Here is a 14,166-nt window from a genome sequence, read left to right on the forward strand (position 1 = left end):
TGGTGGTATATATTACTGTGTGAAAGAAAACATAACGGAAATACAGAATATTTAAAAATCAATCAATTATAAAATGTTCAATGAGATTAATATCAAAATAGAATTTTTGTTAGCACGACTGGCTTTACAGCTTGGAGACTTTAAGGCCACTGGAATGGAAGAAAGTAAACCAGAAAATGCGGCTTTGATTTCTTGGCAAGAAGGGATGAAGCTCTGCCAAGAAATGGGTCTGAAGATGATGTTTGTTCTCATCATGCTTTAAAGCTAATGATAACCATATTAAAAGTGAACGTTTTCCTGTAAAGAAAATGATTTTAATTAAAAAAAATAAAAGTGTATGAGGAATACAGGTTCTTGATATTTCTTTGCAAATACTGCTAAACTTACTTAAATAGGAAACAGATCTCTAAAATTAGTATCTGTGCATAGAAGCTTTACATTAGTATTCAGTTTAAATTATATTTTTCATAATACTTTATTATATTTTTCTTTTGTTTTAGCCATGGATGCAGATGTGAAGAAGGAAAGCCTTTCATCTGTGCAGCAGCTTGGTGTTGAAATGACAGTCAGGTACATGGTATTAAAATATTTCCCTAGTGTATTTCTACAATTTGTTTGATTTCATGGAATGACTTTAATGATATTTAATCCATTAACTCAGTGTTTTATGCCATCTAAATCTAAAGACAATCTTTTGAGAAAATGAATTCTAACTTTCAAAATGAAAAAGGTATTAGTACATAATTAAATTATCTTTACAAATTATATAGGTTATTGTCCTTGATTGTTGCAAAGACTAATTGTAACTTGTTAGTAAGATTTACTGCTTAAATTACATTATCCTGAGTTATGTTTCTTTTCATTCTCACATTACTTCTCTAAATGGTTCTGTTTAGCTAAGCTTAGTTATATACCATTAACACATTTTATTTCTCTCATAATTTGCAGAGCTATGATGAAAGAAAAGTTAATGTGGCTATACTTATAATTGTTTTCTTTAGCATTAATATTTGAATTCTGATGCCAATAGTTACATATAAAATATACTTTAATTACATATAAAAATAGATGGAATTCTAAATAATGTACATGAAGAAAATGAGTCATGTATCATTAGATAGATTCCTTGCTCCTTCCCATCACTGTTGCTAAAACTTTGAATTACAAGGAATTTGGGTAAGAAATTGTAATGCTGAGTAGAATAGTCTGTCATTCCCAGATGAAGAACCATTGCTTTTATTAAACCATTTTTTATATATCTACAACATTGTGGTTTTGATGACCAGTGTTATGACTGCTTAACTTTTAACTTTTACAGGCCTATTAAGTATGAGTTCTTGTTTTTTTTTTTTGTTTTTTTTTTTTGTTTTTTTTTTAAAAGTACTTAAGCAATTTCAGTTTTTAACTTCTTGTGTTAGATATGGAAAATACCTGAACTTGCTAAAAGAACATGCTGAAAATGATCTGTGCTACGTCTTAATGAACTGTGAGCAATTTCTGAAACAACAGCAGACAACTGTGGTATCCTCACTTCGTATCCTTCTTGGTTGCATAAATTGTGTATCCTAAGAATGCCAGTGGAATTTGAGCTCTGAATTTGGGTTTATGATGGTGGTGTTATATGTGTAATATATACTGAAAGAAGAAGAAAAAAAGAACTTTCTTTGAATTTTTGTTAAGTTAAAATGCATACCCAATGCACTCCATAAAATATTTGTCATTCTGTTCCATATTTTGTTAACATTGTGTCTCATTCATTTTTGTCATAAAGTTTTTTGGTGTAGGGTCACATATCTCTGTATATGCTAAAGAGTCTGAAGCAATGTACCTTTGGGCATTAATAAATATTTGTGGTACTCCCACAGTACCACTGTTCTGACTTCTGACTCTTTTAGACGTACTATGGAACATTATTTTTTTTAATGTACCAACGATAACCCTTTCCAATAAGCTTTTTTCTTCAAGCATCAGACTTAATATATCTTTATTAAAATATACTTCAGGTATATTAGTTGGAATATACTTTAACTTTTTTTTGAAAGCTTTTATTTTACTTTTTTTTCCCCTTAATCTTCACAACTCTTGTTTTCCTCCTCTTCCCCTACCATTCTCTGTTCGTGTACTGTAGGCACACTTGTTTTGGTGTGAGGGTTTTGTATTTACATATTTCTCTAGGGATTTGGTGTTTTTTTTTTTCTGATTTGGATCATTTACTTAGGGACTGGAAAAGAGTCGACTACAGGGAAAACAGCTTAAATTGTTTCTCTTTATTCAGCTGTAGAGACAGGTGTGTCTCTAGAAAACTGCTTTCTGTGCAGCTATATTCCTTTGTCCCATCTGTAACAAACAAGCTCTTAACTCTGTATGTTTGGACCTGGGGAGTAAGGAAGGCTACAATTCCTGCATGGCAGTGCAGAGAAGTTTTTTGCCTAAGTTCCTTAACTTTTTCATACAGACTGCTTGCAGGGACGCTATGCTGGCTATGACTGGTTTGCATCTTCTGTGTTCCTCATAATGTCAGGGGACAGGGAGAAGACTCTAATGTTTCTTCAGCAATTTTCTCGTCTTCTTGTTTCAGCATTTCTCTGGCTACCAAGACTGCATGTGTCTGTAAGAATTTAAAATCTGATTCTTTCTGAAAGACAACTTTGAAAGTTAAAATCATATTATTAATTTCCCCCCCTTTTAAAAATTGCATTAAGTTTTCATTAAAGCCCTCTAACTGAATGCATAACCCTGATTTTTTTTTTATTTTTATTTTTTTATACAGATTTGCTCAAATGGTTGTTTAAAAGTAGTGAAATAAAAGGTGGTCTGATGGTAAAGGCAGTGTTACCAAGTTTTAAAGCTGATAGTAAAATAAACTTTGTTAGTGGCATCAAATTAGGTTGCAATAAAGGTTGCAATACTGTTGCAAGACCTTTTATTAGTAGTAATATTATTACAATGTGAAGTTTATCCTTCTGATTTTCAGTAAAATTTAGTTTTATGGTTAAAAACACTAAAATGTATTTATTAAATTTGAAGAATTATGAATAATTATTACTGAATTCTGAATGTCCAAATTCTGAATGCTTTGCAATGTGAAATTACTAGTATTTTGATCAAGTTTGTAGTATAGGCAGCATGATTTCCATCTTTGATTGCATGTGGAATCATCTATGTAAAACATTCATCTTTCAGTTTGACTTCATGCATTTTCACATTATCTTGAAATTTTTGACCACAAATTATCAAACAACTGTTTTCTTTACTACAGAATTCTGAGGCATAGGATGCACCATTTAGATTTTGTGCTTCTTCTGTATGCATGCCTCTCCTCTGTTAAGATGAGTTGGTCTGTCTTGACTGCAATGACTGTATCGCTCTACTTATAACACCAAGGCCAGCCCTGAGGCTGTTCCGGCACAATTAAATTTTGCTCCATTATGTGAATATAATTGTGCTGAACACCATCAGTACTGAGAATTTAAGTGTCTTCTTCCATACAAGAGCTAGACAGCATTGCAAAGTTGCTGCAGTACTAATGTTCATTCTAAATACCTAAATGATTTCTCTTTCACAATATATCTTGAAGAAACAAAGAGAAAACCGAATAATTAACCTATTTGCATAATTTCCACAATGTAAACTAAAATAAAATGTCAAAACATAAATGAAGAATTATCCAGCCATTAGACTGTAATGCTTACTGCCTCAGGAAGGTGGAAAATTCCAAAGGATGTGCGCTAACCTTCTAGCACTAAGCCAAAGATTCATTACCTAGAAACCAAACACCAACACCCAGAGCTTTCCATAATGATAACCTCTGTTCCTTTTGCAGCACAAAACAAAATTTAACTCATACTCACCACAGGTACTGCAAAGAAACATGCACGTAGAAAATAACTTTAAATACCGCAGAAGTTTCACTTTTTATCCACCAGTAAATGGGAAAAAAATCCAACAAAAATTAGTTTTAGTTGTTTGTTTAAAATGCAGCAACATTTTCTCCCTCCCCGCTTTGAGAATTAAAGCATACATGCAATAAAGACTTAGATTGTTAATGCAAAGGATTAGTCAATACATGTTTTATCAGTTTCTAGCTTTGGATTTTCTTTAGTTTAACTACATGCTTCTCAAGACGTCAATGCAATCCTTTTCCATATTTTCTTATTTTATTTCCTATCTCTAAAATAATTGTGATTACTTATCTTACAACTGTATATATTTTTATATATTATTCTCAGAAAGGTATTTTAATGTAACACACTTCTGTGATCTATAACCATTTTCTCCAATTTTGTTGTTAATCAGGTGCACCTGCCTATTACCACAGTGGAATCTGGCATCCATCCAGTCTATTTCTGCAGTGCACACTATGTTGAGATGTTGATGAAAGCTGAGTTACCACTTGTCTCCTCTGCCTTCCATATGGCTGGTTTTTCTCCGTCCCAGGTAACTGATGTTCACAGTTGAAGTTGGAACTACTGTGGGTTTTCCATACACTTGTGTAGTGGTTCTGAAATAGCATAAGGGACTGTTGAATGCATAGTGACTTAGGGCATTTTAACGTAAATATTAACTGTCTTCTGTAGAGTAATGACAGTTTACTGCAACTGATGATCTTCTATTACAAGTTCATGCAGAAAATCTGATAAAAGTGAGATACTAAAAATTCAGATTTATCATGAAAAAAAAAAAAAATAGAGTATCTTATTCTCCAGAATAATTATCAATGTTTTCCATGGGGAGGAAATGAGAAATTTGGGAAAGTTACATAACAGAAAGCAGTTCAGTTGATATTAAAACAAAAAAAATACTTCATAAGGACTACCATAACTATTACAATCAGGTGAACAAAATAAAACAAAACTAAAACTTTTATAATAATGAAATGTTACTAGAGAAGAATATTCTCTAGTTAGTTTTTATTTAGTTAGTTTTTATTTTACGTACTTACTACAATGCTTTGGAAATACTGAATTCTATGTACAGAACGTTGCTTATAAAGACTACAGTCATGATAAAGCATAATCAGCATCATGCTAATGCATAGGATATCTCACTGCAGTAAGAGAGCTTATTTCCATTCCAAGGCAAGAAAAATATTTTTTCATCTTATGCCTTCCAAATCCCCTTTTGCCGGGATTTGCAGCGTAAGAGGAGGCAGATGCCAACTTTGAATAGTCAGTTTAGGATTTGGTCTTTGAGAAGAGTTGACAACTCAGGGATTTTATCTCAGCATAGGAATAATGAGGTACCTAAAATAAGGTTCCTGTTCTGGCATTGGAAACCACATGGGGATGGTCATTCCTTTACTGACTATTCTTTAGGAACTTATTCTGTATTTTTTTTTCATTATTTGCATTCAATTTATAATAAACTAGTTATAATTCTGAACTGCCAACAAATTTGTTTTTTTTTTTTTTTTTCATTGAACATGTAACTGAAGTGCTACTGGTGGGTGCCACTATATCGGCTATCTGTGATTTTGCTGTTTTACTGGAGGTTAAAAACAAACCCTGAGTGGTGAAAACAACTCTAATGTATTTAAGTGCCAATGTGCATCAATACTTGAAAATAGATATTGATGTAATGCCTAGAGTATGGCTTTTTTCATCTGATTGGAATCTTGGTACTTTTGCTACTGCATATTTTTAAATACTTCAAGGAGTGATTAACAGGTTTGTGGTCTAGAACTAAATTAAATGTGCTGTACACATTGTAATACATTTTGATTTAGAACTGGAAAAATGAGTTTCTAAATGTGTTCCATCCCCACTTCATTAAATGAAAAGGTATCTTAAGGAAGGGCCTAACATTCATTTATAAGGCAAAAAAACACTTCAATTTAAAGGAAAATCTATATTGCACATACCTTCCACACCCTCATTGCTCTCTTGCCCACATTTACAAGAAAAAAAAAAAAAAAGGAAAGAAAAATCTCCTTGTATTATGCCTCAATCTCAACAGTTGCCATATATTCAGGTACAATGATGTGAACAGATATGATATAACCAGAAGCAGGATGTGAAGTATAGCAGAACTAGAACTCACTCAGTGAATCAGTGAAACTATTTTGAATCTGTGTTTTTTGGGGGGAAGAAAAAATGATTCTTGGCCTCTTCCTTTTATTTTTGTAAGTAGAGTAATGTTATAGGAAAAGGGCATAGAAAAATTAGGAGATAATACTGATAAATTATGACTGAATATCTACAGCAATTTAATTATAATTTTATTCTCACCTAGATTTGTCTGCAATGGATAACTCAGTGTTTCTGGAATTACATGGACTGGAGTGAGATTTGTCATTACATTGCTACATGTATTTTCTTTGGTCCTGATTATCAGGTATATATGTGTATTTCTGTGTTCAGACACCTACAGCAAGACATCCTGAAGCACACTGAAGCCCAAGATCTTCAGGTTTTTCTTAAAGTAAGGGTTTCTTTTTGAAATTTTTTCAATTGCTGAAGGGAAGAAAAACTCTCTATACTAAAAATTAATATATTACTTAATCTGAAGCACTTTCTGTATTTCACCTATTGATTTTAACTGAGTGAAATAACACTTTAATTTTATTTTCTACCTGGCAGGAAATTGTGGTTTAGTATTTTCCAGAGAATGGTTTTCCTGCATATTGTCCTGATCACCTCTCTTTGTAAGCAACTTAAATAGCCGCATTAAGTCACTAGGGCATTTGATTCAATTCTGTATATGTGGCCCTGATCTCATTAAAGTAGATATTCTTCAGAAGGGTGGGTTTACTCAGTGGTCTCCTTCCGAAGCCTGGAGAGATGTGGCACAAAGCTCAGTGATCTTTGTTATTCTGAACACATGCCAATTACTATACAGTCAGCCTTTCTTAGATAATAGGCAACTGCATTCTGCCAGTATACTAAAGCAAAGCACAGCAACTGGGGGGAAAATGGTGAACTCAACTTGGAATCTAAGATTTGTTGTTTGTCTTTCTTTCTATTGTGCTGAGTATATATAAGTAAGTCAGGATGAGACCGATACATATTCCTTTGGCAAGATCTTGACATAATATATTTGATACCACCTAAGCTTTACGTTAAAATGAAGTCATCAGTTAACAGCAAGTCATTGCAAAATCAGTGATTTTGATCTCTGGTTTAATTATGGTTATTTTGGATATAACTACATCCATTTAACAATGCTAGACTATTAATTCAATAAATTTATTAAATTATGGCAGCTCTGGATTTTGAAATATGTTTGTGCAATTATTCTGCTACAATAGTACTCATCCTTCGGGTTATTTCAACTTCCAGAGTGGGTATATGTATGGTTTTGTTTTTCTTTTGTGATCCTGTATGGGATTTCTGGTCAATGGCAAGTTGCATATGAGTCAACAGTGTGCTGTCGCAGCCAACAGGGCCATCCATATCCTGGGTGCATTAGGCACGGCATGTCTAGCCAGTCAAGGGAAGGGATTGTCTTGTTCTGCTCTGCGTTGGTGCTGCCTCACCTTGAGCACTGTGTGCAGTTTTGGGCGCCACAGGATAAAAAGGACATAAAAGTATTAGTGTGTGTCCATAGGAGAGTTACGAAGATGATGAATGGTCAGGAAGGCAAGACATGTGAGGAGCGGCTGAGGGGAGGCCTCATGGCAACCTGCAGCTCCCTCACGAGGGGAGCGGAGGGGCAGGCGCTGAGCTTTGCTCTCTGGGGACAGCGACAGGACCCGAGGGAAGGGCATGGAGCTGGGACAGGGGAGGGTCAGGCTGGGTGTTAGGAAAAGGTTCTGCACCCAGATGGTGGTCAGGCACTGGAACAGGCTTCCTAGAGGAGTGGTTGATGCCCTATGCCTGTCAGTGTTCAAGAGGCATAACGACAATGCCCTCAGTATTGTGCTAACTTTTGGTTATCCCTGAAGTGGTGAAGCAGTTGGAGCTGATGATCTGTGTAGGTCCCTTCCAAGTATGAACAATATGTCAGCTCAGTCATTGTTCTTAAAAATGTTTGGTATACAGTCTAATGAGTACATTATCTTGTTTGACCTGGTTTTGGTCAGTATAGCTTAAAAACTACTTATTTTTGATGGCATCAACCAGGATAGTTGATGTAAATTATGTAAGAGAATTTGTATGTTGTCACCTGTACTATAAACAGACTAGAGATTTGTCATGGTTCTATTAGTGAGAAATACTCCATATTAATGCTTTATTGGAGTATTTACAATTCACTGAGAGCATTGCAGAAAAAGAAGAGTTAATGGCATATTTTCACAGTAATCTTGCTTTTGATAGCTCTTCATTTAGCTAAAGAAGAAAAAATCATTCTGTCACTTTATTCAATTTCATCTATAGTATAGGCTTCACGTAGGGTAACCTGGGTTTAACACTTGCAAAAGTATTGGTCAGTTACCCTTTGGTTGAAATATGAAAATTGAGGTTTGAGTTTTAGCCTGTAATTTCTCAGCACAGCATTCACAAATGTTAATTGATGTAATGGAGCAATTCCCTCAAAAACAGAAGCCTAAACTATTCTAAGAACATAATCCAAGTTTAAAAAACAATAAAAAATAATAATAATAAAAAAACTTTGAGTATTCATTTTATATTTTCTTAAGTAATGTCACATCTTCAACTTCATACTAACAGCGGTCACTTGCAACGTGAAGAAGTCCTGCTGCCTGTTTTCCTTCAAAGAACTGATAGTAATTTGTTTTCAAGCTTCTAACCTGAACTTTATTTCATGAAAAAATGATGATTTGATAGCAATACACCTTTGTTGCTGTTATCTAATGAGAACTTACATGTAGCTAGTAAAATTAAAAACAAATATTATTTTACTTAATATATAAATATACTTTCATTTGCACATAAAGAAGTTGGAGACGGCTTTGCTGTGAATTAAGATATTATGCCTTTTTCTTTAAAAGAATATTTTAGTACCTGATGTTGCCTTTTTAAAGCTCACTTTATTTTCATTTAAAATCTTCATACGTCATACTTTCCAAAAATGAGATTAACAACTTCTGTGTGAAAAAACTACTTGTTACCAAGTGTTAAGGAATTACTGGAAGTACTGTCGGGAACCAATATGCTGATTATTTATTTCTAAATATATTAAAATGCATGTACTTTAAGTACTCAAGCCATGGCAAGCAGAACAAAACTAACTCTGTTCAGCAGCCTTCAATTCATTACATTTGAGTCATACATCTTTTTTCTTATATAATAAATGTTCTCGGTGTGTATTTGTGCAGGAAGAAGCACTCCATGGATTTCGCGTGAGTGATTATCTAGAATACATGGAAAGCCTGGAGCTGATCTACAGACCAGTGCTGTTGAAAGACATGAAGAACATCAGAGTACAGAATACTACGCTACCATGATCAAGCAAGATAGATTTTTCCCAGTTTTGGTTGCATTCTTTAAAAGAATGCGGATTATTTGATATATCAATCTGCATTAATATAAGTCAGGCTGTGTAAATGTATATACTGTAAAATAAATAAGGAGGGTTTTCAGAATATAGTTTTTGCAAAAGGACTTCACTTAAATTGGATGACTTACAGTAATCATATTTTCCCAGACAGGCTATATGCGTAGCCTCATTTTTATCTGAGAGAAAGCAGCTTCAGAAATCACCTGTAGATTGTTAGAAGTGTCTTCCTTAAAATGCACAGAACCTGTTTCCAAATCAATTCATTATGTCATATCCTTGTAGCACAGTCCTAAAAACTTCATATATTCTAAGGGTCTGACAAAGTGATTTTTCTTAGAAGCAACTGTTAGTATGCATTCATATGCATGAGAACTGAACAAATGAAAAATAAGTTCTCTGTACACAGCCGTTCTGACTTTGTCGATAAGGTTGAGAAAAGAGTGATCAAATGCATGCAATGAAACAAGACTGATATTTCCATGTTTTTGTTGTTGTTCTTTTTTTTTTTTTTTTTAAATAAATCATTTTATGTTGTAAAACATCTATTTGTAACATATAACTCTGGTATGCATAAATGAATGAGAAGTCCCTAAGCAGCCTGCTTTTCATATCTCTGAAAATAATCATCTTTAAAGATTTTGATTTCATTCAAACAGGGAAACACTGATATAAAGTTTCATCTACACTTCCCTTTCATCATCAGTGAAATGCAAGAATTAAGGCTGCTAGAATTAAAGCTGTGTTTTCTAACACTGGTGCAATGTAGTTAAAAGTTTAAAGCTGCTGAAGTCAATTGAAATGCCCAATTTCAGAGGAAACGTTTTCTTGAAGAGTACTGTATCCCATTTGCTCTAGGATAGATTTTAGATGTCAGTGGGCAGCTGAGTAAATATTCTAACAGCTTTCTTCTCTATATTACATTATATAACTGTTAAATAGATATCTAATCCAGGGAACAAAAAAAAAAAAGTAAGACAGAGCAAGTTTCTTTGCAAATACTCAATACTAACCATAGTGGTCACTGTAGACGTTATGTCTCATTTCTTTTCTTACTCCCTCAAACAGTGAAAAAGTTAATAAAGCACATCCTAGCAATCACCAGCCAAGCTGAAGCTTCCTCTCCTGACTTTCCTCACACCTCCACAATATCTGGAGAGTGCTTGTTCTTGTCACTTTGCAAGAATTTTACTTGCTCAGTTCTGTATTTTGGTGGGCTCCTCCGTTTAGGGTTTTTCATCTGTGCTTTCCTCAGTAATAGCAGCGGTGTTGCTAAAATACCCATTCATCTGCCGAGGTAGTTTATCATTATGACATCTGATCATCTATGACTTTGTTCTAAAGGCTGCGTTTGTGTTTTGCAATTATTTCACAAATCTGGTGGTCTGGCAATTCACTCTGCTTTAGGCATTATACTTTATAAATACCAGTAGTATATCATACCACTCTATATTGACTTGCTTAGGCTAATATGCAGTGCCACTTTCTATGTAGCATTTTATTCTTTCTGGGGTTGTTCAAGGGTAATATCTAATACAGGGCATCTTCACACTGGTGGATGTTGGGAAGAAGCAGGTAAAGAAAGGCTGTTCTGTTTAGGAAATTTCTACTATAATGGTTTCTGGAGTGTCCAAATGTGATATACCATGGGAGACAAAAGGAAGAAAGAGGTGAGAACTATCATAACAGAGCCAGCTGTCATCAAACCAAGTGTTCAGGAGTCACACTGGGATTCAGAACATGCTGCATTAGCTGTGGAACTGGTTTTAAATGCTACGTTCATTTCAGAACATTTGGATATCCTTTTACACTGGTGCAGGGCACCCATCTTTTCTGAAAGTGACCTGAAATACAACTAGATGACGTTTTCTAGATTGTCTATTAATAATTTTATATTAGAGCTATACATAAAAAGGCCAAAAGGCCTCTGGATAGGTTTTAAAACTGGTGCATAACTACTCATGCTACTATTCGCAAATGAGTCATATTCCTGTAGTATGAGTTGGCTCCCTAGCAGTTGATTAGGCAATGCCTATCATTTTATCTTCCTGGTTAGAGGTGGGAAGCAGCCTGCTTTCAAAAGTATCATAGTCAGTAGGCAAGTCTTGGATGAAAGTTGACTTAATGGAATAACCAACTAATGGCTTTAGTGGAGATTTTGCTTTGAGGGCTTCATCTGTATACACCCTCCTATCCCCAGATATTGGGTGTATATTTTTCTTACCAGATATATCCTTTCTTCAGATTTCAGTCCAGTTTCAGCCAAAATAACTGTTGCACTACTTCAATCCAGAGTGAAATAACCTGTTCTTACAGCTATCTTTAAAGGTATATATATGTATTTTTTGTAATTACGTCACCTAGAAAGTTCTGTATCTTACAGTATCAGATGTTCAGTACCTTGATATTTTCAATGACGTTTCTTCTTTATCAAACGAAACAAGATTCAGCTTCTCTAGCAAAAAGTTACTTATCAGCTCTATTCTTATAGGAGTAAGTCTTTGCTGGGTGAAGTATAAACAGTTAGCATAATTGGTCAACTGTCTGCTGTAGCTACTTTAATAATTAAGCAGTATAAATTCCCCAAACGCATGCTAGTTATGTTTACCAGGTGATGTTGCATAGAGTTAAGCATTAAGTTCTTTATTCAGTTAAAAACAAAGAAAACTTGTTATTTTATTGACACCTGAAATAACATTCTCTTTACAGATTGTATGGCTTTTCAAAAATATTTTGATTAGAATTCAGATATAATAAAACATTTTTAAAACACCAACAGAAACGGCAAGTGTTGAATTTAGACTTACCAATTTCATTCCACACTTTACTGTGAGTTAAACATTACTGTGAAATTCTTGGAAAATCACTTCACTGGATAAAATGAATGTGCGAGCACATACACATTCAAATTATAAAACTGCATTAGAACTGCAGTGAGTTTCTGTAATTACATGTAACCTGAGAGTGAGCACTACTGACAAAGGTTTTGCCACTAATTTCTATTTTCCTGACTGTGCATTTCATAAGTTCGTGGGTTTCACTTTTATTCCTATCTACAAAAAAAAAAAAAAAAAAAAAAAAAAAAAAAGTTTTAAATATTTTTGGACTGCTGTGAACTGTGTTGGCTTGCCTACATTGATAAAAGAGGCTGGCAAGTATGAGGAAAGAATTATGACAACAAGTTTTTGCCTGACACCAGGGTCAAAGAATAAAAACTGTTCTTTTATTCTTAATAACAGTCTCTTTTTAAAAAATACTCTCTTTAAAAAATAAGACAACTATGTTGGCTTGCTTCCCTAAGCAACCAAATGACAAACAACCAGACGGTGAATAAGCACTAGGAAATATACATGTGTGGTTTTAGAAATTCTGCACATTTTTAAAGAGATTTTTGATAGTTATTAACGTACCAATTATAAAGCTATCAATTCCTTTATCAGCAGCAGATATTTGTCCAGAAAATTAGCTCTTATACTATGCATCTGGGTAACCCAGCGACTCTTAACAGCTAAACAGCTGCTGCTTTGTATTCCTTATCCCCTAAGAGAGGTACTGCAGAGCTGACCCTTAATACCAAGGAGTTTCATCAATATTGCATCACATCAATGCAAAGTATAGTACACAGCAATCAGAAAGATGAGTCGAATGCTAATATAAAGCTAACACCCTGAGCACCCAATTGCTGAGGCAAAAGCACTTTTTATATTGCCTCCAGCAATTAAATCAGCTGCAGTTTCCCCGTCTGCAAAACAGCTTACAGGAGTGTACAGTCCATGCAGGAGCTGGGAAGGTACATAAGAGCATTTGTAAAATCTCTTAATGCATGAAAATGTAAATGCTAAATATTAGTACCTGATAATAACATAAAATTCCATTGTGCCCTTATAACAGAAGCAGAACATCGGCACACAGTACTAGAGACTGACACAGAGCTTGGAGTGCTGGTAGTCAGGGAAACCACTTCTTTGGATCAAGGGCAGTCTAAAAACAAATGACCGTTTAAGCAAGAGATATCGGAAGACATGCTGACATGCCATATTACCTCTGGTTTGAAGGCTCCCTCACCCAGCCTTGCTAGCTTACATATAAGTTTCTTCCTTCACTCGACTCCCCATTTCTTTCAGGAAAATAGTTAAGCATAGGAAAACTAAAATAAAACAGCTAGTAAGTCTACTAAGATGTAGACACTTTCTGTCTCAAAATCTCTCTCAGATATATATTTCCAGTTTCCTTTTCTCTGCTTTCCATCTTGATCGTACCTACCTCTCTCAGTCCTTTTCTCCCTCTTATTTTCAGCTTTCATTGTACCCAGTGTCCAGTGTAAGCAGCAAAGGATAAGAAGTTCTTCCTTGCCTGTATCTAACAAGTGTAACTAAACATGGTCTAAAGGAAACATAAGGGGTGGGGTGGGGAGGACACAGAGGAATACAGCACAAACACTACCAAAACAAACAAACAAACAAAAACAAACAAAAAAAAAAAAAAAAAAAAAAAAAACAGGAAGCACTAAGTAAAACCCCAACTTGGATAAGTTGAAAAAAAAAATGTAAGTAGACACATCCCCCCAGTTATGCAGTCCTGACCCACGCTCCTACTGCAGGAAACTACCAAACCACTGCTGCCTCCCCCTGTCTCTCTCATCCCCCCCAAGCATCAGCTGGGATGCCAAGCTGATTAGAAACATCTGTATTATCCCTAAGAGACAAGGTGTTTCCAGACCACCTCCTTCAGCAGCCTCTGCATCATGACCCAGCCATTTGGGATGAAATC

General features: G+C 34.7%; 1 protein-coding gene across 6 annotated transcripts in view; it reads left to right on the plus strand.

The window, feature by feature from the left end:
• Nucleotides 1-11,545, plus strand: part of TBC1D32 (TBC1 domain family member 32) — an 87,149-nt gene extending 75,604 nt beyond the window's left edge. For 3 of the 6 annotated variants that reach the window (XM_035321887.1, XM_035321889.1, XM_035321891.1), the window contains 6 exons: nt 501-570; nt 1,419-1,534; nt 2,456-2,610; nt 4,297-4,437; nt 6,232-6,420; nt 9,218-11,545. In XM_035321887.1, coding sequence (XP_035177778.1) covers nt 501-570; nt 1,419-1,534; nt 2,456-2,610; nt 4,297-4,437; nt 6,232-6,420; nt 9,218-9,346 — 800 coding nt within the window. In that variant the 3' untranslated portion in view covers nt 9,347-11,545. Of the gene's footprint in view, nt 1-500; nt 571-1,418; nt 1,535-2,455; nt 2,611-4,296; nt 4,438-6,231; nt 6,421-6,578; nt 7,198-9,217 lie in introns of those variants that run through there. The other 3 variants (XM_035321888.1, XM_035321890.1, XR_004749467.1) reach the window with 3 other exon arrangements.
• The last annotated feature ends 2,621 nt before the right edge of the window (nt 11,546-14,166 follow it).

This window comes from Oxyura jamaicensis, chromosome 3 (assembly GCF_011077185.1).
Source record: "Oxyura jamaicensis isolate SHBP4307 breed ruddy duck chromosome 3, BPBGC_Ojam_1.0, whole genome shotgun sequence".
Lineage (NCBI taxonomy): Eukaryota > Metazoa > Chordata > Aves > Anseriformes > Anatidae > Oxyura > Oxyura jamaicensis.